General features: G+C 36.4%; 1 protein-coding gene across 8 annotated transcripts in view; it reads right to left on the reverse strand.

Annotated features, from left to right (window-relative positions):
• Positions 1-1,794: 1,794 nt before the first annotated feature.
• The window catches only part of LOC134527514 (trithorax group protein osa-like), a 251,358-nt gene continuing 231,250 nt past the window's right edge, over positions 1,795-21,902 (reverse strand). For 3 of the 8 annotated variants that reach the window (XM_063360244.1, XM_063360245.1, XM_063360246.1), the window contains exons 15-18: positions 14,752-14,927; positions 14,620-14,670; positions 13,349-13,405; positions 1,796-10,773 (exon numbers count right to left, since the gene is read on the reverse strand). In XM_063360244.1, the coding sequence (XP_063216314.1) occupies positions 10,505-10,773; positions 13,349-13,405; positions 14,620-14,670; positions 14,752-14,927 (553 nt within the window). In that variant the 3' untranslated portion in view covers positions 1,796-10,504. Of the gene's footprint in view, positions 10,774-13,348; positions 13,406-14,619; positions 14,671-14,751; positions 14,928-21,902 lie in introns of all 8 variants that reach the window. The other 5 variants (XR_010074209.1, XR_010074208.1, XM_063360249.1 and 2 more) reach the window with 4 other exon arrangements.

Below are 21,902 nucleotides of genomic sequence, written 5' to 3' on the forward strand. Positions count from 1 at the left end.
TTTGGCTAGAAATTCGGTATAAAATTAAAAAAAAAAAAAATCAAAAAAATTGATTTGATCGATTTCTGTCCTTGGTTAGAATCTTGGTCAAGGTAAAAAAAGTTTATTTTAGGAAAAAAAAACTACTTATTTAATAAAATATGGTGAAAAATCCTAAAATACGAAAAAAATTCCTTATCTACCAGCCTCCATTTGATCCGATTGATTTCTGTTCTTGGTAAATGCAAAATGTTTATTTTAGAAACAAATATTATTCAATAAAACATGGTGAAAAAATCCTAATAACCAGTTCACCAACCCGCCAGCACCATTGCCCTCGGGGCAGCTGGTACACGCCAGATGTCACCACGCATCAGCTGGCGGCCGGAACTTCTGCGCGGGCTTGGCCTCCCCCCCCACCCGCGAGAACTGCCACCTACGTAGTCAGGCTGCCCAACGGCCAGACGACCAAGGTCCACAGGGATGACGTGCACGGCGTCAGGGAAACGGCCGCCTCGCCTACTCCGCCCTAACCGAACCCGCCGCTAAAGAAGCCCGCAGGGGACCGAGCAGGTCTCGAACCAGGGCCAGCAGCGGGATGCGAACCTGCTCCGCAGGGGACTAATGAGCTGCACGACCCGCCGAGTACCACTCCCGATATCTTCCCGCCGCAACTGGCAGAAGAAGCACTGACCAAGACCAGTACCGCGCGGCACCAGCCTGTGTCCCAGAGACACCCCACCAGAGAACCCGGCAAACAGATTCGAGAGCCAAGAAGTTTCGCACGCCACTAGTCCCGCCGACGGAACCGTCATCACGGAGTATACGGAGCACGACACCGGAGCCGGAGCTGACACCTGCGGTAGCACCCAACAGGTCGAGAGATGAGCTAACAGGCCCCCGAGCACAACCTCGCCGAAACACCAGTATGGTCCCGGCGAATCGGAGGGGGTCACGATCGTACTACTCAGTGGGGACGGGAAGGTATACCAGGCTCAGCCCGTACACCGGAAAAGTTTGTAAATGTTGCATGAAAACACAATGAAAAATTCAATATACCTATTTAATGCCATGTTTTATACAAGAGTCAGTAACTAAAACCTATTTAATTTTCATTACTGACAGTTCATTTATTCTTTACGAAACCAGGGATTCTTTACATAGTAACAAAACCATAGATAGTACTAAACAATTTTGGGTGAGAAGTAAGGGGGAAGGTCTTTACTTGCATGCAGCATTTTTTCGTTTCCTTTGTCGACCCTGACGATGCTGAGAGGTTGGAATGACAGACTGTTAGGTATTATTACTTCTGGCATTAATCAAAGTGCATTGTATCATCTATGATTGTTAAAATGTTAATACAATTGCTCTTCTTGGCCTCGGTAGTTCATTGTGTAACTTTATTTAAATTATAAAATAAAAGTAACAGTTTGCATAGAATATTTTTTGACGATAACGTCTTATAAATTGATGAAGGCTAGCAGAACGCACGAAAAAGCATGACTCATTATCATGTTCCACCTGAGCTAAGCGTGCAAGAACCGGCCAACCACCGTGCGAGAAAATCTATAATATCAAACAGGTTAAGGCGGGCTTTTTAAAAGCAGAAATTTAAAAAATTTGATTTATTTGTCCAATTCATCTTTTCAAATTATAATTTATTGACATTGATTTGATTTCAGTTTATTTTTATAACTAATTGTTCATGAATATATTTAAACAAATTATTTAAATTAAATTGCAAAAACTGTAAATAATATTTGAAAATTAAAAAGTATGCAATTTTTCATCAATGTTTTCTTATGTAATTATCACGTAAAATTATCGTCCATAAGCCGACTTTACAGACAATCCCGTTTTTTCATTTAGATGTTGCACTCTTAAGTAACTCATGCATTGTGAAAGCCACCTTTTCATCAACAAATTAAATTATTAAGTTAACTTTTATCCGTGGTAATCTTTAGTAACCTAATACCAAATTAATTCAATGAGATGAATAGTGGATTAAAGTTAATTTCTTGAAGTTCACTCAAAGATAAGCATAGTGTTTTCTTACAGCTACTTTGCATGACAAACTACGACTGTAGTTGGGTATCATTATTTTATAGCTTTGCTATTAATTTAGGCTATGCATCCAGCCATCTGTATAGGTTATATAATTATGTGAACTCAAAAAGACTTACACAACTGTAACATTCATAAAAACTAGTTACTTTCCAACAATGCTCATTTTATTTATTTATACATTTATTAAGTGCCAACCAACATAGTCCAAAATAGACTGGCTGTATACAAGTAAAAAATGAATACAAACAACATTAATAAAGAAAAGAAATAATGTACATACAAATGTATAATATCCACATTTTGGATAAAGTGAAGTCCGCAGTGTTAAGTTATTTTGTGATCCCAAAATATTTTTAGTGTTTATTTTGTTGTGTGGTGGTTAAAAAAAACTTTTTAATAGTTTACTTTTGATCAGTCAGACTTACCTGAAAACTTTTTAAAGCCCTGCTTATTATCTTCATTATCTTGTGTTGTTTGCTTCCACCCAGCGGTAAAATTAACATTGTCAAGGGCCAAAAACTCGTGCCCATGTGTCTTATCACAGGAAATGTGAAAATATTACAATTTTCAAAGGCTGACGCAGACATGCCAACCTTTAGGGATCTTCCGTAAAATGTACGGAAAGTGCTTGGTTTTTACAGTTTTACGGGAGCTGTTAATATTTTACTGATTTTTCATATGTCATTTTGAGATTGAACAATTTTCCGCGCCATACTACCGATTTCAATAAATTGTGCGCTTGTGGTATCATACTTATGGCACGCATATCGTACTTGTAACCGAAGTATTGTGTCTGGTTTCATAGGCGTGCGCAGGACTTTAGTAGTGGTGGTGCCAGATTACACAACAGCCCTATCATTCACGGACCCGAGCCTAAAGCGAGGGGGGGTGGGGGGTGGGGGGGTATGGGGGTTCTCCCCCGGAAAAATTTGGATTTGAAAGCGCAAAATGGTGCTATTTAAGGTGTTTCCGAACAAAAACATTAAATACACAGATGTAAAAATTTTAACATTTTTTATGACAAATTATGGTTTTGAACGTTTTAATCGCCAGGAAAACTACTAAACTATTTACAGTTTTAAGCTTTGTTGAGCCATAAAGTAAATTGCACAAATTGTTTGCACGGAATTCATGCTGGTGGCTTTGAAAAACCGTACTTACATTTTTTTTAAAGACGCCAAATAAATGCTAGAAAAAACATTCTTAAATGTTAAGTTTTAAAATCAACAAATCAAGGGAGTTTTTGTAACATACCTCAAATATGTAAAATATTAAAATAATAAAAATACACAAATAAGAGTGGGCAAAAGTTTTAACTTTTGGAATACAACAAAAATGTTTTGTCGGCGACTGCATATAAGTCATTGAGTAATCCTTTTCGGGACCCGGCTTTTTAATTTTAATCACCCATTTATACATCATACATACAATATATACAGCAATTAACTAACCACAACAACTGTCAACTAGTGAAAATAAAATAATTAATTAATGAGTGATCCACGTAACAATCCCAGGCTGTACTCGTGTACTCATTAGAACAGTAAACTGATGAGTAAACAGTAAGAGTAAACATTACACAGTAGTGCTACATGGCGGACAGAGGCTATTATTCCGTGCGCCTGCCGAGTGGAGTGAACAGTGGACACCGAGCGCGCATTCTATGTAATTCGAGGAGAACTAGGAGAAGTATTTACATTTCAGAAGTTTCGTTGCCGCGGCCCGCGTGTACAACACAAGTAATTGCACCTGGCTTGTTTCCGTGTGTATAGTTGGTTCGATTTATAATTGATATACTGATAGTATTATGAGCACATATCTGTAACTCGACACAATTGGAAAACATATTTTTTTGGAAATAATACGTTTTTTTTTGTAAGTATGTATTATTTATGCTTGTAAAAAACAAAATAACGTTAACCCTAATGGTGGTGCCAAGGCACCTGTGGCACCTACCGTGCGCACGCCTATGTCTGGTTTAATAACGTAAGCTTTAGGTACCACAGCAATTACTAACTAGCGTACGAGATATGTAGTCATTCTAACTGTACCATATTTATTCACATCGCACGAACGTAGCCGAACCGACCGGCGGTTCGTGATTCGACAGTCGGTTGCTAAAATGGTGGAACTGTGTCACAATGCGTAGGCTTGATAAAGAAAGTTGTTTTGTTCAATGGACGGGGTACAAAGCCAAGAAGCAGCCATGCATTTTTGGCTCGATTGGTGTGTTTTTCAAATATTGTGTTCTTCTTTGTTTGATTTATAAGTACCTATTTGGTTGTTTGCATTCAGCGCAGTCTTCTTACGTTTGCTGTTCAGCAGTTGCCGATAAAATGTCCGTTGGTGCTAAAAAGAAGCAGTATTTTCAAGTGTTCCGTGATGAATATAGTAAAAACTTGCCGTGTATTTTGAAGTCGGACAAAGGGCAGAAGTTCGCATTTTGCTCAATATGCAGGTGTGATATGAACATTGCTCACGGTGGGAAAAATTATATTACTAATCACCTGAAGTGCTCAAAACACGTGGCAAATGTGAAAAGTGGTGAAAGAAATAAAAAAATCAGTAACTTTATTGTTGGTGAAAGTTCTGGCACTGACGTAGGTAATATGCGCAGAATGTTTGTTTACGTTCTTTTTAGTTGAACATAACCTTCCGATGAGCGTAGGAGACCACGCCGGTGCATTGTTCTGAAAAATGTTCCTCAAGTCGGATGTGGCAAAAAAGTATGGATGTGGGAGAACGAAATCTACTGCCATTATGTAAGAGATGGCTGCAGATGCAACCCAGTGCATTGTAAGTATTTTACAAACTTTGCCTTTTTCTGTACCTACGGATGGCAGTAATGATTCTGATTCTAAACTTTATCCTATTGTCGTAACATTTTGCGACCCATCCCTACAAAAAATAGTTTCAAAGCTTCTTTCTTTGCCAGCTTTGGAAGGTGATGCCACAGGAAAGAACATTGGTAGTTTGCTTGTAAGTGAACTTGGTCGTTTACATGTACCCATTGAGCATCTTGTAGCTTTTTCTGCTGATAATGCAGCAGTGATGTTAGGCAGTAAAAATGGTGTGGCTGCATTTCTGAAGCAGAAACAAGAAGTGCTTGTTATTGTTGGTTGCCCATGCCATTTAATTAACCTGGCAGCTGAAAAGCAGCAGCTGTTCTACCCTGCAGTGCTGGGGATATTCTCATTGAAATATATTATCATCTTCAGAAAAGTGCCAAACGTAAGGAAAAGCTCCAGCAATTTCAAGAGTTGTACTATAGTGAAGCAAGGAGCATTTTGAAACACATTTGTACTAGGTGGTTATCACTTGGACGTAGTGTGCCTAGGCTCATAGACAACTTGGACCCTTTGCAAAGTTTTTTCAAGGATGAGGTGACTACGCAGAAGCAGCAGCCATCTGCAATGCCATTCAAAATCCCAAAAGTTGAAGACAGAAGTGGTTCTGTAGGCTTAGTAAGTAAACATGATGCAACACAAAGATTTTTCTACTTCATGTTGTAAACATTCAGCCAACAAATCAGTACCAAGCACGTCCAGTTCTGTGAACATGCCTGTTAAGTCACCATGTAGGCCTATGTCTGCCTCAAACTTAGTTCAATAACTTAGTACACCTAGGCTTGTTGTAAGTCACTCAGTTGAAGGAAGTACAACTGTTAAGAATAAGAGAATACATTAAAATTTGCCTTATAGTAGGCAAATGAATAAATCTAAATTCAGTTCCAGTTCTGTAGAAGCAAAAGCTAGCCTGAAAAACCAATATTTGAATCTGTCCCGTGAAGAAAAATTATTCATGTTCCTTTCTTCTTCTTTGAACAAAGCATTTTGTCTATTTTTGCTTTACATGACACCTTCTTTTGAGACAACAAACACTGTATTGCAGTCTGCCTCTCCTAAAATTCACATTTTGAGAAGGTTACTATGTGATCTTCTGCAAGAATTGCTGGTAAAATTTGTGAAACCATTTGCTATAAAGTATGTAGAGTGCCATCAAGTGAGTTACCACTCCACTGAGAATCAGCGTGAAGACTCTGAATTAGTTATTGGTAGTAAGACATCTCAGGTTGTTGAAAAACTTGAAGAAAACGACAAACAGATATTTTTTACTGCAGTAAGAACCTACTTTGTAACTGCATGTGGTTATATCATCACTAAATTCCCTCTGAAAAATGAAGTACTGGAGAAAGCATAAGTTGCAGTGATTGAAAACATAGATAATGCCAAGTTTTTCTGATGTAACTTTTTTCACTAAAAGATTTCCATTCATATTGCCAGTTAATGATAATGAAACGAGACATTGCAGTTGATGAACTTTAAAAACAGTTCTCTTTATTTCAGCTGGAAAATACTTCATCTCTCTTCAAGAAAGAAGATTCAGTTGATGTAAAGTGGAGTACTGTGGGGAATATTGTAGGGGTAGATGGCCATAAAAAGTTTGACAGACTGTCAAAAGTAATGTTACCGGTATTGACGATTCCCCACAGTAATGCTGAATGCGAGCATGTTTTCAGTCTTGTTACTAAAAATGAAAATAAAACCTTGTTCCGATCACAGATGTCAACCAAAACATTAGAGAGCATGATTGTTATGAAATGCAACCAGTCAGGAGTTTGCTACGAACAAAACTTTTCCGAAACTTTTCTATTGAAAGCCAAAAAAGCAACCGCAGCCTCTTTAACAAAATAATAACTTATGTGGATATTTGTGACAGTTTTTCAGTGATTTATTTTAACTATGTTGCAAAGGTTGTGTTAGTTTTTCAATATGTCCAATCAAAATCTTCAGCCATCTACTAGCCATCTTGCTCCAAGAAAAAGGAAAGTAGGTGAGTGTGTGTGTGGTTCTATACTTAAATGAAGAAAATGATCTTGTTCTGTATCTTCTGAAACTTAAATAGCACTGCTGTAGACATATATGGTTTTAATTAGAATTTTAGACCGAGGTTAAATGTAGTCAAAAATTTGCCGCTTGGATTTCACGCAATGTTTTTAGCATTTCTGGATTTTACTGATAGGTCTTTTAAAAAGTTGGCATGTCTGCTGACGACACATCAGTTCTTACTCAAGTTTACGTAAAGCAGTCATAAACAGAGTACAGGGGTCCCCAATTTAAATGTTACTCTTTAATGACATTTATTACATGGGACTACTTTTGCGCATTCATTGGCAATTTGTACGGGTGTTTACCAGGCAATGTTTAAAGTTACATTGTACGCAGTTACAGGCAGAGAAATTTTTCAAGTGTTATATTTAAGTGTTCTTAAAAGTGTGAACTCACTGTACGCAGTCATGCACATACACCATTGTCGTAAATATTTTATTAATTGATTTTAAACAGAATATAATAAATGTATGATCAAATGATGCATATATATAATATATATATATATATATAATATAATAAAATACATCAATATAAATATATAGCATTCCAGCTGTATATTTATAGTGAAAATCATATCATAATGACTAAAATTATAATGTAACTGCAAAAAATCCTATTGTGTGTATATGCTTACTCAGATCAGTTTCAAGGATCATGATTCCTCAGTACCACATTTTATAATTTTTTTAAATGAAAATAACTGAATAATTATTTGACTAAAAGACCAAAATTATTAAACATCTTCCAAACATTGTCCTTAAAAGTTCTATTTGAAATGAAGGTCAACAAAATGTCATTCCGAAATCCTATTTATTAAATTAACAAGTCATTGCCTTTATATTTTGTTTATGAGACATTTGCTCCTAATTTAAGTTTGTTTGAATGTTGCACCTTTACAAATAAATATAATTTTTATTAAGTGTTACAACAATTTCTTTATTGCCTACATGCTAACAATTATGCCTCGAGATGTTGCACTTCGCCCTGCAAGCCACAGCCTGGCTTGTCTAGCAGCAAAGAGGAAACACAGACAACTGTGATGTCTTCAAACAACTACAAGGCAGGAATGAATGACCTTTTTCCATAGAATGCCTCTCTCTACCTTGTTTATGTTCGGCAAAGGACTTTGAAGATTATCTTACCTGGTAATGCCCAAGTCTAAGAAAAAGAGAGGTCTCACGCGGGACAGATACGGAGATACAAGTGACCCCTGCTAACTGAACAGTATCACTAGTGCCGACATATGTATTTCTCCAACAGTGGAGCAAACCTCGTCCCATTAAGGGGGCGAAAAAAGGGTTAGGCTTTGGTTTCTCTCTCTTTTTATCTTTATTCCTCTAGTTATGATTTAACAACTTGCACCTAGCTGTCGGGCCTCGCTCAGTGTGGCCACCCGTATAAAATAGCATTGTTTCATTCCCAAGTGTCTCGTCTTCTCGTTGCTTCCAGTATGGCTAAGCCCTTATGCTTTTGTGCTGGAGGACTATTACTATTTTGACCAAGTGCCACAGCATCATTACTATTTAATAGGGATGTGCGAAACCTTGATTTTCAGTTCGGTTCGAATACGATTTCAATCCCTGGCAATATTTGAGATATGAATTCGATTCCGAATATTAAGCACAGAATAATTAAAAATAACTGATTAATTTAAAAATAATGTGTGTTCTCTTTTTTCTAACTGTAACTACTGGCAATTATTTATTACACTGAGATTGAAATGTTTATAATAATTAATAATAAACACTTTAAAATATGAAAACCAAAACATATTCGATTCTCCAACTCAATCGTAATAAACTGCACGCCAAAGGGAAATCTCAGATTTATAAATGTTTCAGCAAACAAAACCATTTTTTCTCCAATAAATAGCCAAGATGTTTTTTTCTTGTAGGTATGTATTTGTTTTTGGTTTATAATTTGCTATACGACAAAATTCATAATTATAGTTTAAGCTCTCGAAATCTCGAAATTCTTTTAATGTCACTGTGTTAATTATTTAATTTACATATCTTTCTTTGATACATCATATTATAAATACTTACTTAATAGTAGCCTAATTTTATTTTTCACTGCTAGTATTCTTGAGCCGTATTAAAATAATTTATAACTTTTGTGAATATTCGTAATTCTGTTCGAACTCATGTATGTACAACGATTCCGGGTTCGGGTAATTGTAATTGTGGATTCGAACCGTACCCGGAAATATCGGGTACTCGCACATCCCTACTATTTAATGTTAAATACTGAAGCAAAAATTATTAATAAAGAATGTTTATTGCTAACCAGCAAAATTTGTACATTGAACATTTTATAGTTAAATTTTAGATGACAGGAAACTGCATGGCATTTCAATGAAAAAGAAAGAACCTACAATAGTCATCACAAAAAATAACATTTGAATTGAAATGTTGATTAAATATACACATGTAACTAGAAAAAATGCCACTCTTAACATGTAGCAGTCTACCTGAAGTTCACACAAAATGGTCTTATGGAATCATAGAAAACTAGATCATTTTTATAGACACACATACTCAATTTTTCATAGTCATAAAACATTTACAATCAATCTCATCATACATATATAATTCACACCTTATGAAAGCAACTATTATTTTAACCTATGCAAAAGCAAAAACATTCTAGGATTGAGTACAGTGTTTACTTTACAATACATTGTAAAAATAAAACCCATTATTTCCTTCCAAATTGTGTCTTTGGAACCAGCAATAGCAAAAATTCAACTCAGTCCACGTTTAACCCCTTAATAATTCTATCATGTCCCAGTGCTACCAGTACGAATGTCATTTCACATGTTGCACGGTTTTATGCATCGTATTCACTTCAGCACACAGTGTCTATCCGGTGTTGAACCACAAACAGACTGCATTTCCCAGCATCTGCAGCTTCACTACACATTGTTTTCTAACCAACATTAGTCCAGCAGCTGTGTATTACAGGCTTCAGAGAAGGATGCTTGTAAATTTAAAAACATGCGGGGAGGTATACAATAGCACTTCAAGGGTATTCATTACACAAACAAGTGGGTTAAACTACAAAACTTTTAAGAGGATCATACCACACCATCTTGGATTGATAAATTTATTTGTTATGCCTTTAAATTGGAATTACGTATCCTTATTATTGGCTTTAAAAGGCAAACAATTGGTATTTATAATACATTGTACCGATTTATGGACTGGTATTGATTATTAGATGTTTAGCCTGTGCCAGAAGGGAGAAACTGACTCCAGATTACGGAAGTTGACTCAAACAAGCATTCAAAGCTAGATTCTGTGGCCAGTGAAGGGGGAAGAAATTGTTTTATTTATTAATACACACACATGATTAGTTTAAATTTATTGGATTGCAATATTGCTATTGGGGTAACAGATTTTTTTCCTAATATTTTATAGGTACTGTTCGGGTAAGATAGAAAGAAGATGGGTGGTTTTGGAATCGTACTAAACTGAACACTCTACAATAATATCTGTATAAAGATGAACAAACACAATCTAAGCTAGGAATGATTATGAGAAGCCAAGATGGGGTTGCGTGGTCCCTCACTGGGGCATCATCCAGTAGGGATTGTACTGGTACTGGCCGCCCGGGCCGTTGTAGTAGGAGTACTGGGGCGGCTGCTGCTGGGAGGCGGGCGGAGGGGGCGGGGGCGGGGGCGGGTACGCGCCCATGCCGTGCATGTGGAAGGGCAGGCTGGCGTTGTACATCTGCGGCTTGGACGAGTAGTGGTTGTAGGAGGGGCGGTCGCGCTGCCGCTCACGGCCGTCCTGCTCGCGGCCGCCCTCCTCCCCTCGCGCGCCGCCGCTGTAGCCTGCACACCACCCTCCTCACACTGTTGCACAGCTTCCACGGAATACACCCAGAAAACTCATCTGCTAATGGCAACCTCCACCACATTATTTTAAATTCCAAGAACTTTAACTCCCATCGCCTTGGTATGAAGAAAATGACACGATTAAAAAAATTAGATTGAGATAGCCTTTACATAATTATCAGAGAGAGAACATAAAAATTCATTTTGTGAGAGACTTATGGGCAGCATTTTTGTTCAACTTGGTGCACACAATCGTAAATATACTACACAATGAGTGCGTGTTTATTGGGACTGTCTGTTGAGTTTTTTTTTTACCTGGATGTGAAGTAGGTAAATCAATATTTGGCTTTGCAAGGACATAGCTCATAGTTTATTTTCCCTGAATGAAAAAGATGAATGGCACACCTTATCTTGCTAAGTACAATAATTTAGTTGGTATTCTACTATGCTGCCAATATAAAAAAAAGGTTTTATGATAGTTTTCTTCATAATCTGCCCATTGGATACAAGAATTTGTCCTTGCTGCTATATAAAATACTATATGCTTAATGGATGCTTCGTAAATACTATTGAAAACATTTTGGTGAGTATTCACTCATGCAACGTACCAAACTGATTGAATGTGTCTGCTATTTGTGCCAGATATGAGAAGTTATAAGTTGAATGGGTGTTTAGGTATGCTCATTGCAACTCCCACATGCAAGTGCCCTCGCAACCATATTGAAGCCACAAAGAAGTTTAGGAGTCTCATTTCCCAGTTGGTGGTACGGCACACATTTGCTATACAAATTAAGATCAAGAATTTTAATCTTTGTGCCTGCCCCCTGGCGCCTCACGCAACAAACAGTCTCTCGTAGTTCATTTCCAAGCCACCAGAGCGCTGCACTAATCCCCTCCGTAAGCTCAATGCTTTAGCAGTCGCCTCGTGCGAGTTGATCTTTTCTGGTTTCAGACACCCCTCAGTAGATCGCGCTGAAATCGGCCAGTACCACCAACTTCGAGATATCGAAATCAGTATTTCTCGACCACCCCTCTTGGAAATCTTCGGAACCTTTCGGTCCTGAAGCCGAAGTCTCCCCCCTTTCTTTTGATTGACTTCGCCTTTTTAATTTTGAGTCGCTGCCGCCCCGAAAATACTTCGTGCCACGAGAGCAGACTGACAACATCACATCGTCGGCGAGCCGCAAAACAAGACTTCAGTCCAGGCATCGTGCAAATATGTAGTCAACTAGGCAAGGGATGTTCTTCCTACAACTCATTTTTAATTATTAATTAGTCAGTCTGCGTGCCTGGTAGAGGTAGTTAAACTTTGCTAAATTTAATAATGAATTAAATTCTGGAAACGTCCGCGACTACCGCACGTTTTCACGAGGTTCACACCCTGGCGGGCTACCCTGCTGACGCTAGAAGCCACCTCCCTGTCTGGTGAGTTTTTGTCAAACTTTATTCCCCGACCATCACCGTTTTTAGTGGGCGTTTTCTGCCTGTTTTACTAACTGTCTGTGAACCAGTCCTGATCATGTTCGATTCGGGCTCGTTCGCAGACAGGGTCCAAGACCACACCACCCTCGACTCCTTCCTCCGGGAAGCTGCACGACTAAGGTACACCGGTACCACGTAACATGTCACCTTCGGCCAGCTAACGTCAAATATCCAGTCCTCCAGATTTTTGTGATGTCTTTAGCGTGCCCAAAAGATAACTACGTTTAAGAGACTGGAACAACCAAAAATTATTTACTGCGGAACTTCGATAAATCTAAAAACTGGGCATTGCTTATGTTAACTGATTGTTTTTGATTCCGCTCTAATTATGCCAAATGTAAACTTAATGGTAATATTATAAATTGGGCCGCCCCATATGTTAAATGTAATTTTTATATTTTTCTTAATATAATTTAATAAGTTTAATATATCTATCAACCAACTCATTGAATGTTATAATTTTAGTATACTTTGTCAATACGTATACATAAATTAAGTTACCTTTTTAACCTGTTTATGAAATCAATGTTTTTTTTATTGATGTTGAAATGGTTAAATAAATATAGAGGCAATATATTCTGACAAAATCACACCTTTTTTTGTTCAGCCTTTTGAAACTAAAAGATCCACCAGTCTCCCAAAGTTATTTTAAGGGGACATTTATGTTACACAAGTGCAAAAGAGAGTCATGTATAACATCTTATAGGTAAAAATATTTTTCATAACACAGTAAAATTACAACTGTTACTGCCATGAGTATAGGCTTAATGTAAATCTTTACTCAATAAACAAAAGCTTAATAAATAAGTTTTAGTCCAAAGCAAAGAAAAAGAGTTTTTGCACACTAAATAAAAATAGATGATCCAAAAGATATGTCTGTTCCTGGTTATAGGACTAACATGGACATGCAACAGAATTTTATGCAATTTGACAAAAAAAAAAAATTTTCCTTAAGGGGCTAACAAATTGAGATCATCACTGTCCCAGGAACACAAAGTTAGCATACTGAAATGTTAGTGTCAATAAGTAGAAAATAGAAATGAGGGGAACTTATATTTTAGTTCCTACTGTGCTTGCAACTAAAACTCACCTGAATTACTCTTACTCCTCTTGGGGTTCGTCTCCGCTTCTGCTGGTCGCTTGTCACCTGTTTCAATCACGCAACAAAAGTTAACATAGCAACCTCACACTAACCACATGTTTGCTTGAGAACACCTGACATTCCAACAGCAACTGTTCCTGTGGAAAAACTACATTAAGAAACTTGATATTTATGAATCCATCAGGATCATGTGATGTCCAACTGGAAAAAAAAAATCAACATCTCATTACTTAAAACGAGTCACTGGCATTTCACCACAATGTGCATAGCCAGATGCATCAATCACTAAAGAGTGTAACTTTTTTATTTTTTTATTTTAACTAGAATGATGCAAGAGAAGGGGAAACAAATTACTACTTTGTATGAACTGAAAGAAGAAAATTCATAGTATTTCTATGACTGCAAATTTTGTGTACAATTTGTAAAGATGTATTTTAATTTTAGTTTCTTTCATGCATCATTCTCGTTTATTTATTAAGTTTAAATGTGAGTGTCTGAATAAACCTAAATAATTATACATTGGAAAAACAAATAGTCAAAAATAAGTTTTCATGCATTAAGTTAGACACATGATGAGTCTGAATAAAAACCCTAAAATAACACTGCTCCATGTAGCCTTCTAATCTTGATTCTGAATTCTTTGTAACAGAACACTAGAAGCAAATCAAAGTACATAAAACAATTTTATAGGACTTACCCTGAAAGAGCTACGGGCCCGTTCTGAAACAACTCGACTTCTACAATTGACCATGCCACACACAGACGTTGCACACAGCCCTCGATTATAGCCAATGCTACCACACACAGACAACATTCATAATGTGATGACCTCAGCACGCACAACACTATGAATGTAGGGAATTTGCATGGCACACCATCACATAATCGAGTACGTTTACCTGAAACACGAAACACACTATCGCTGGAACTTGAAGGCACCAGGATGGGGCCAACTGCAGCCGACTGCACGAGTGGTTCCAGAGCGCTCAAAAACTCACCTCCCACAGAACAGCTACGACCATAACTCGCTAAACTGTCGGCCCAAAGGATCACAGCGCCACCCTACACGAAGCTACGACTAGCTCCTTCCCCAGGCTGCCTGGAAATAACCTTTAGCATCTTGGCACTGGTCGTAGGAAACATGGCAAAAACTACACGTACAGCTTTTCCAAATACACAGTTAAATTTTTCTGCAAAACAAAAATATTTCTGGAAAAACCACAGGAAACTGGCCAGCAATGAAATATCAACATTTTTACCTTGTACAGCGCCCGGAATAGCGGCCATGGTCCGGGTCCCGAGAAGGTGATCTTTGGGGAAAACAAAGAGTAAACGTTTAGTGCGGCGACGGAGTGTCTCTGCGGCGCCGGTGGCAGGGGCCGGTTACCAACCTGCGGGGGACTGAGGTGGGGGGGGCGGAGGCATGAGCTGCTTGTCGTGCTCTGTGGCGCGTGGTGCCGACTGCTGCGGCGGCTGCTGCTGGTGAGGCTGCTGCGGCGGCGGCTGGCTCACCGCCACGTGGTGTTGCTGCCGCTGCTGCTGGCTTAGCTGCATCAACTCGTCCACACTGGAGGGGGAAACCAGCAAACCACACCCCCTCAACACGCGCACCGCAACACACACACACATTGCACAACCTGTCTTCCTTCTTGGTCGCTCATCTTCTGCTTCACCACCGGAACACGTTACACATTGCTACCATAAATACGTAGGATTTAGAGGATAGCGTAATGGTGATCACCTAAGCGAAAATCGCTTCGGCACAAATAAAAATGGTGGAAGTTAGGCTGTATATTTTTTAATGGCCACCTCAAAATATAAACTTTTAAATCCCATAGTGTGAAAAGCCTGAAAACCATTTCCTGGAAAGGAACCAAAAAAAAAAGTTTGATCAGTATGTAATGGCAGTCAGTTGCTGATTAACCCAAAACAATATTGTATACAAATACCCCACCAATTTGAAAATGACACAGACTTGATAAAGAGTGCATAAAGCACCTTTTTATAATTTATAACATCATTTTAGTCAAATATGAAAAATTTTTATAGTAAAGTTTTTATGTTTCAAACCATTGCAATGCCTCTTAACAAACACCCATTTCTTAAAATTAATTTATTTTATCCATATTTTTGCTTATTATAATATATATACTGCTTTGAAGGGTGACAAAAAATGTTTCGTCAAGTGGCTGGAGGTGACATAAAGCAATCTTAGGGAAGTGATAGCAAGAAAATATATTTTTCTTTACTAACTAAATTAGTATGCATTTAGAGTGCAGTTTGATGTGTGGTTGTCAAGTATCAAGATCATCGTTTTAGTCTATACTCTCACATTAGTGACGTTATCAAAAAAGGATGGTCGTGCTAGGAATAGTTCCTGTCATTCACCAATACTGGACCGGTAAATAGAACCTGGTAGTCCATTCTTCCGTCGAGGAAAGATGAACATAGATGAACATGGGCAGAACATTTTGACCTCCAGAACTCGTTGCACTGACAATCGTTATAATTTTCCCTTTTTGCTAATCAAAACAGATGGTAATATTCTGAAATAATTAAAATCTCGATCCTGCAGTTTTTTATCTCTGTCTCTTGTAAATTCAAAATGTTTGTGTCATTAAAAATCTTTTGCCACAATAACATCTGCCAAGTTCTTCTGAACCCCACAATTCTACTTACACTAGTGATGGCCTCTGGATTCCAAACAGTAATATTATGATGATTTAGAAATCTCTGCAAACCAGTCCGCTACCACCATCCTGGTTTATTTACTGAAACGGTGGTCTATTCATTTAAACTCTGCCAATTCGAAAATCAACATGCTGTAACTGCACTGGAGTCAAACCATAAAATACTTTACAAAGTAATTAAATGTGTTTTTTTTACGCAAGTACCTATTTTTATGTCCTCAAGAAGGCCATGATTTCATTATAACTTAAGCGCATAAAATAAACTTCTAAAATTTTGGGCTACGGTATAGTAAAAAGAATGTAATATGCTTCTGCAGCTTTACGCCTGAAGCTTGAAGAGTTTTCTATTGACTTGGGCAACTTTTTCCTCTTCTCGGTTTTCAAAATATATTTAAACGGCATCTGAAACAATGAACAACTTGTTTATCTAATTAATATTGGTTTGTAAATAGTAGGGTGATGCTGGTCACTTTTAAAGTGACTGTAATTACTCTAAACCAACTGTCTGCCATTACCTGAAATGCATGTTTTCACAAAGAAGTCAACAAAATTTGAAATAAAAATTTTTTGTACCGTAGCACATACTATATAGTTTAGTGATATTACATAAAACAATCTGCTCACTTATTGCTGCAGAATTGTTGTGTTTCCTACATCAGAAAATGAGTTGACGCACTTTGCACAGTAACGGAAAAGCAAAGACTGTCAAATTGACATCCCTTATGATGTTAGTTTATTTTTGTCTGTAGATAGGGCAGCACCTGTCAGGATTCAACCAGTACGATCCATCTCCCAGATATCATGTTAACAGGTACTACCGAAAAGCAAAGACTGTCAAATTGACATCCCTTATGATGTTAGTTTATTTTTGTCTGTAGATAGGGCAGCACCTGTCAGGATTCAACCAGTACGATCCATCTCCCAGATATCATGTTAACAGGTACTACCCACTTATGCTATTAAACTGCAATTCCCTACTACACTAGTCTTATGATTGTAACCGTCACCACAGCCCGCCAACTCGCACGTCATCTTCGAGAATGATGCAACAATATTCAGACTACTTGTATGTACTGTATTTAGATTGACAAGAATGCAAGCATATATTCCAATACCATTGCACATACTGATAACCCTTCTTCTTCTTCTACCCTTCCATATGCTTGCTTTTCTATCAATCTTCTCCTTTACTATTGAATATGGTAAAAATAGCCCAGCTTAAAATTTTTTTTTACGAGTATGACAGTAATATATTTTTATTTGATGCAAAATACTCTTAATCAAACTTAATACTGTTAATTAAGTGGAAAACTGGCTTTAACAAATCTGTCAGCCATAATAAATTTTAATACTAAATTTAGAATTAAACTCTTTGAAGCTTATAACAAATTTTTCAAACTATGCAATTAATAACATTTCAAGTAAGATTTTTATGTGAAACTTTTTATCACCTCACACCAATACTACAGATTCAGATCTGATACCTAATCAGGATACATTGTAACATACCCAAGCATAAAACCAATACCAATACAATTATAACAAATAAAAACATACAAAAAAGAAAAAAAGTGAAAGGTGTACAACAGATTCAAAAAAATGGCCAAAGAAAGATTAAGAAATGCATGAAAATAGTAAAACGTTCTGAAACGAGCTGATTTTATTGATTCTATTGAAATCCTGCATTTTTTTTAAAAAAAGAATTGAAGTAATTTTAGACTGAAAGAGAGTTAGTTTATATAACAAAATTAGCAATGACTATAAAATAAAGATCCACATGTAGTTTTCCACCTGGGACAGGGTCTACAAGAATAAAGGAGCCGCCTGCCCTGCCTGAGGGACAAAGCTGTCGTTCCGGCCAGTCTGGAGAATGCACGAGGTTTAATGAGATAAGGTATGGAGCAGTGATGGAATGAATTGGTGGGGGAAACGGGAGCACCCAGAGATAACACACAGGCCACGGCAACATCCGCCAAGTTTCCCACTTGCGAAAATACAGGTTCAACCTCGCCGAGATTGAAACCCCGGTCCCCTTGGTGAGAGAGGAGTGTTCTAACCACTCGACCACCGTGCCTCTTTTTGCAATGACTAAATTATGACTATATGATATATAATAGACTAATGACTATATTAAATTATTTTTATGCGAAGTAGCAAATTTTCCCATGAAATTCAAAACAAACAACATAAATAATTTTTATAAAAAGCAATAACATAAATAAGAATTTAAATTAAATTCTAAACCACTGACCACAAGTTAGTTGATAAGCGGTCACCAGCACCTGTTGGCAGATAAAATAATCACAATGCCCCTGGAGTGTGGCTACTGTTTTAAGTATTTACCTTGTACTAGAGTGGGTTTACAAACATATGATGATTTCTTGCACCCAAGAGACTTGTCATCAGAGTTATTCTGTAGTATCAATTTTTTTTTTAAATTTCTAGCATTAAAAATTAATATTGTTTTTTGACCAAATCGACAGGGAAAACAAATTTTTTTCATGCAATTTTGTACCTTATAAGCAATAAGGGTCATACGTTTGATCCATAGAGTATTTGAAATAAAAAATATCTCTATTAAGTTGGATGTAAGATAACTACTCTAGGGATCAAACACATGACCTCAATTGCAGATAAGGCACAAAATTGGACAAACAAATAGGTTTTCTCTACGGATATGGTTACGAAAAAATATTTGGTTTTTTAGTGCTGAAAGTATGACATTTATCTTTTTTTTTTTTTTTTTACATATATTGATAATTTTAAAGGAATGAGATTATAATGATCTTACTTGCGTTAAAATAATGGGATGTAATCAATTAGCAAAATAAAACATGTTGACAGCAACTCCTAAACAAAGTATACACAACAAAAAGAGAGAATTTGGCTACAATGACACGCTGGCAAGCCGCGGCCTAAGCGACATAGCACCACCGCAGTACAGTACACTCTGCAACACTCCTGCAACCCAACTAATTATAGTACACTTTTTACAAAAATACCACCTTACTCTTAAAAGAATAAGCAAACATTTATTAAAGATGTTTTCACATTCAGCCCTTCATCTCTATGTAAGTGATTTTTTAATTTTAATGAGTGAAATAAAAAACTTATTTCATAATTTCATTGATTTAGACTTCATTTTTATATAAATATTTGGGATATTTTTGAATTTAAATGTGTTAAATCATTTTGGTAGGTTTACATCGAGCATACAGTTCATATTGTGTTAATGAAAAGCTGTCATAAAAAAACTTAACTGCACATTTTCAGTGTAATGCACCAGGTCTATTAAGGTTAACTTTTGGTATGTTATTAAGTAGAGATGGGGTAAGACTCAAACACTCGCACAAGGTCAAGCAAAAATTTTAAGCTCAACTCAGTTCATTGCATTCAACGAGACGAGACTACAGTATTTTCTTAAAATTCAATACATATTTTACATAACGATCATAAAATCATATACATACCACTCTATTTCATATAATTAACTATCCCGAAAATGTATATGCAAATATTGAGGTCTCAAAACACTCAAAACCCATTTTGGATAAAGCATGATATAATATGAGAATATGTTTTCAGTACGTAAACTATCAAGAAAAAATCGCTATATTTATGTTTGAAAACCATAATTTAAAGAAATATTTAAATTAACACACATAATAATCAACAAAAATATTTAATCTGAAATTTACGGACTCATACTATCACTTTTAAACATAGGCAGTCAATTTGTAATTTACCCAGGCTACATGGTCAAATAGAAAAAAAAACCCACCAATTGTTCTCATTAATGTAAATCATATCCAACCATAAGGAAATATTTTCTATGTAGTGTAGTGTGATAAATCAAACATGTTTTTCCATTTACTTACAATACTTAAATGAAGCAATTTACTAATGATGTCTCCGACCTAATTAATCATGAACACCCCAACCCAAACAACTGTATCATGGCCTCCAGTACAGTACACACTGCGATGCGCCAACTGTTGTAGTAAACCAATAGATTATTGTAAACTCTTAAATATAGCATTTTAAAACTTATGAAATAAGAAAAAAAAGTTTTAAGTGATTTTCACATCGGGCCATTAGTGTTTATATAATTTAAATTTTGATTTCTGTAAATTTGAAAAATATCATGTTTACCAACTTAATTTGTTTGCATTGGCTATAGATGATAAGATGTTAAAACTTTAATACTTTTTTTTCATTATTACCTTGCAGAATAAGGTTTCAAGATTATTTTGGTATCCATACTGAGAGTCTACTATAGAAATTGCATTTACAGACCTGCCAACATTCAAATTAAAAAAATCATGATGTCCTCGATAAAAATTTTCAGGCCCATAAATACAGGTTAGATATAAAAACAACAAATGAGAATCTTTAAATTTAAGTGACATACCTGTACATATGTTACATGGTCTCTGCTTCAAAATTTATTTCAACAAATTATAGGTTGCAGATTTAATTTAGTCGAACATAATTTAGCGCTGGCGTGTAGTGATAATGCAGGGCCGCAACTAAAAAAGATGTAAAATAAAATTCTGCTCGTGTAACACTATTATCACTGCTCACAGCAAAATTAATTTTTTTATTGGTAGCAATACACTTCACGTGTTAGTTGTGTTTTTTTGTAGCGACATGTTTCACAATGTCTCCTCTTCCACTATGCGAGATAGAAAAATCAGCACGGCACACGCTACAAAACGCAAAATTGCTTCCTTTACGTAACTCGAGTATTGATGGAAACTCGTTAATGTAAGTTTTCGTAAAACTAGTTTTGTAACTTTTACAAACAAAATCTTGGGGCCCTGAAAAATCGTGAGGAGAAACTATTTTGGCGTGAGGGTGTGAGATGGACCTTAAAATCGTGAGCCTCACACCAAAATCGTGAGAGTTGGCAGGTCTGCATTTATAAAATGCATTTTTTTGGATAATTGCAAGAAATTATCATTTAGGACAACTGTATGTTTTAAACACAAGGTTTGCAGTAGTTAAGCTTTTGATATGTTACTAAAAAACATTTATATTGTCACTGTACAAAAGTTCGGCTTTGGAAAAATTTAACATATATAAAAAAACTTTGTTTCCTAAGAAAGAATTCTGTCCTAGCCTAGTGACTTTAGCACCGCCGCAGTAAAGTACACACTACACAGCTCCGAACACTTCAGCGGTCAAATCAATTGTACCGTATTCTAAACAAATATACCAGTTTAAAGCTTGAGTAATATGCAACAATGCTTATTTAAGTAATTTTTAAGTCTGACTCTTCATATTTATGCAATATATTTTTTCATTTCTTGTAAATTTGAATAAAATCAATTTTCCTAATATAATTGAATATAATGCGTATTTAGTTAAAAATATTGACATTTTTTCCAATTTTATCATGTAGAAGATTTTTGTGTTATTTAGGGCCCTTGGTTTACTGAGGTTTACTATAAAAATGTTTACGTAATGCAATATTGTGGAGCGCTCAAGAAGAAGCTATTATTTAGGACTTAACTGCACATTTTCGGTGTGACGCTGAAAGTTTGCAGAGGTAAACTTTTCACATGTTAGTGGAAAATTTAGATATTACCACTATACTAAATTTCCATTGGTGTTAAATTTTTTAGAGATTAAAGAACCTTGATTTCCTGGGAGCGAAAGTCACACCAGCCCATATGACTGTAGCACTGTCGCAGTACGTACACAACAAGGCTATGTTTGGAATGCACTAACGATGGAATAAATTACGCTAGCCTGTTGAAAAATGTCACTTATAAGCTTAAGAAATATGCAACAATCTTGTTAAAGTGATTATTATGGTAAATATATAATTTGTAAATTTGGTTTTTCTG

This window comes from Bacillus rossius, chromosome 1 (genome assembly GCF_032445375.1).
Source record: "Bacillus rossius redtenbacheri isolate Brsri chromosome 1, Brsri_v3, whole genome shotgun sequence".
Classification (NCBI taxonomy): Eukaryota; Metazoa; Arthropoda; class Insecta; order Phasmatodea; family Bacillidae; genus Bacillus; species Bacillus rossius.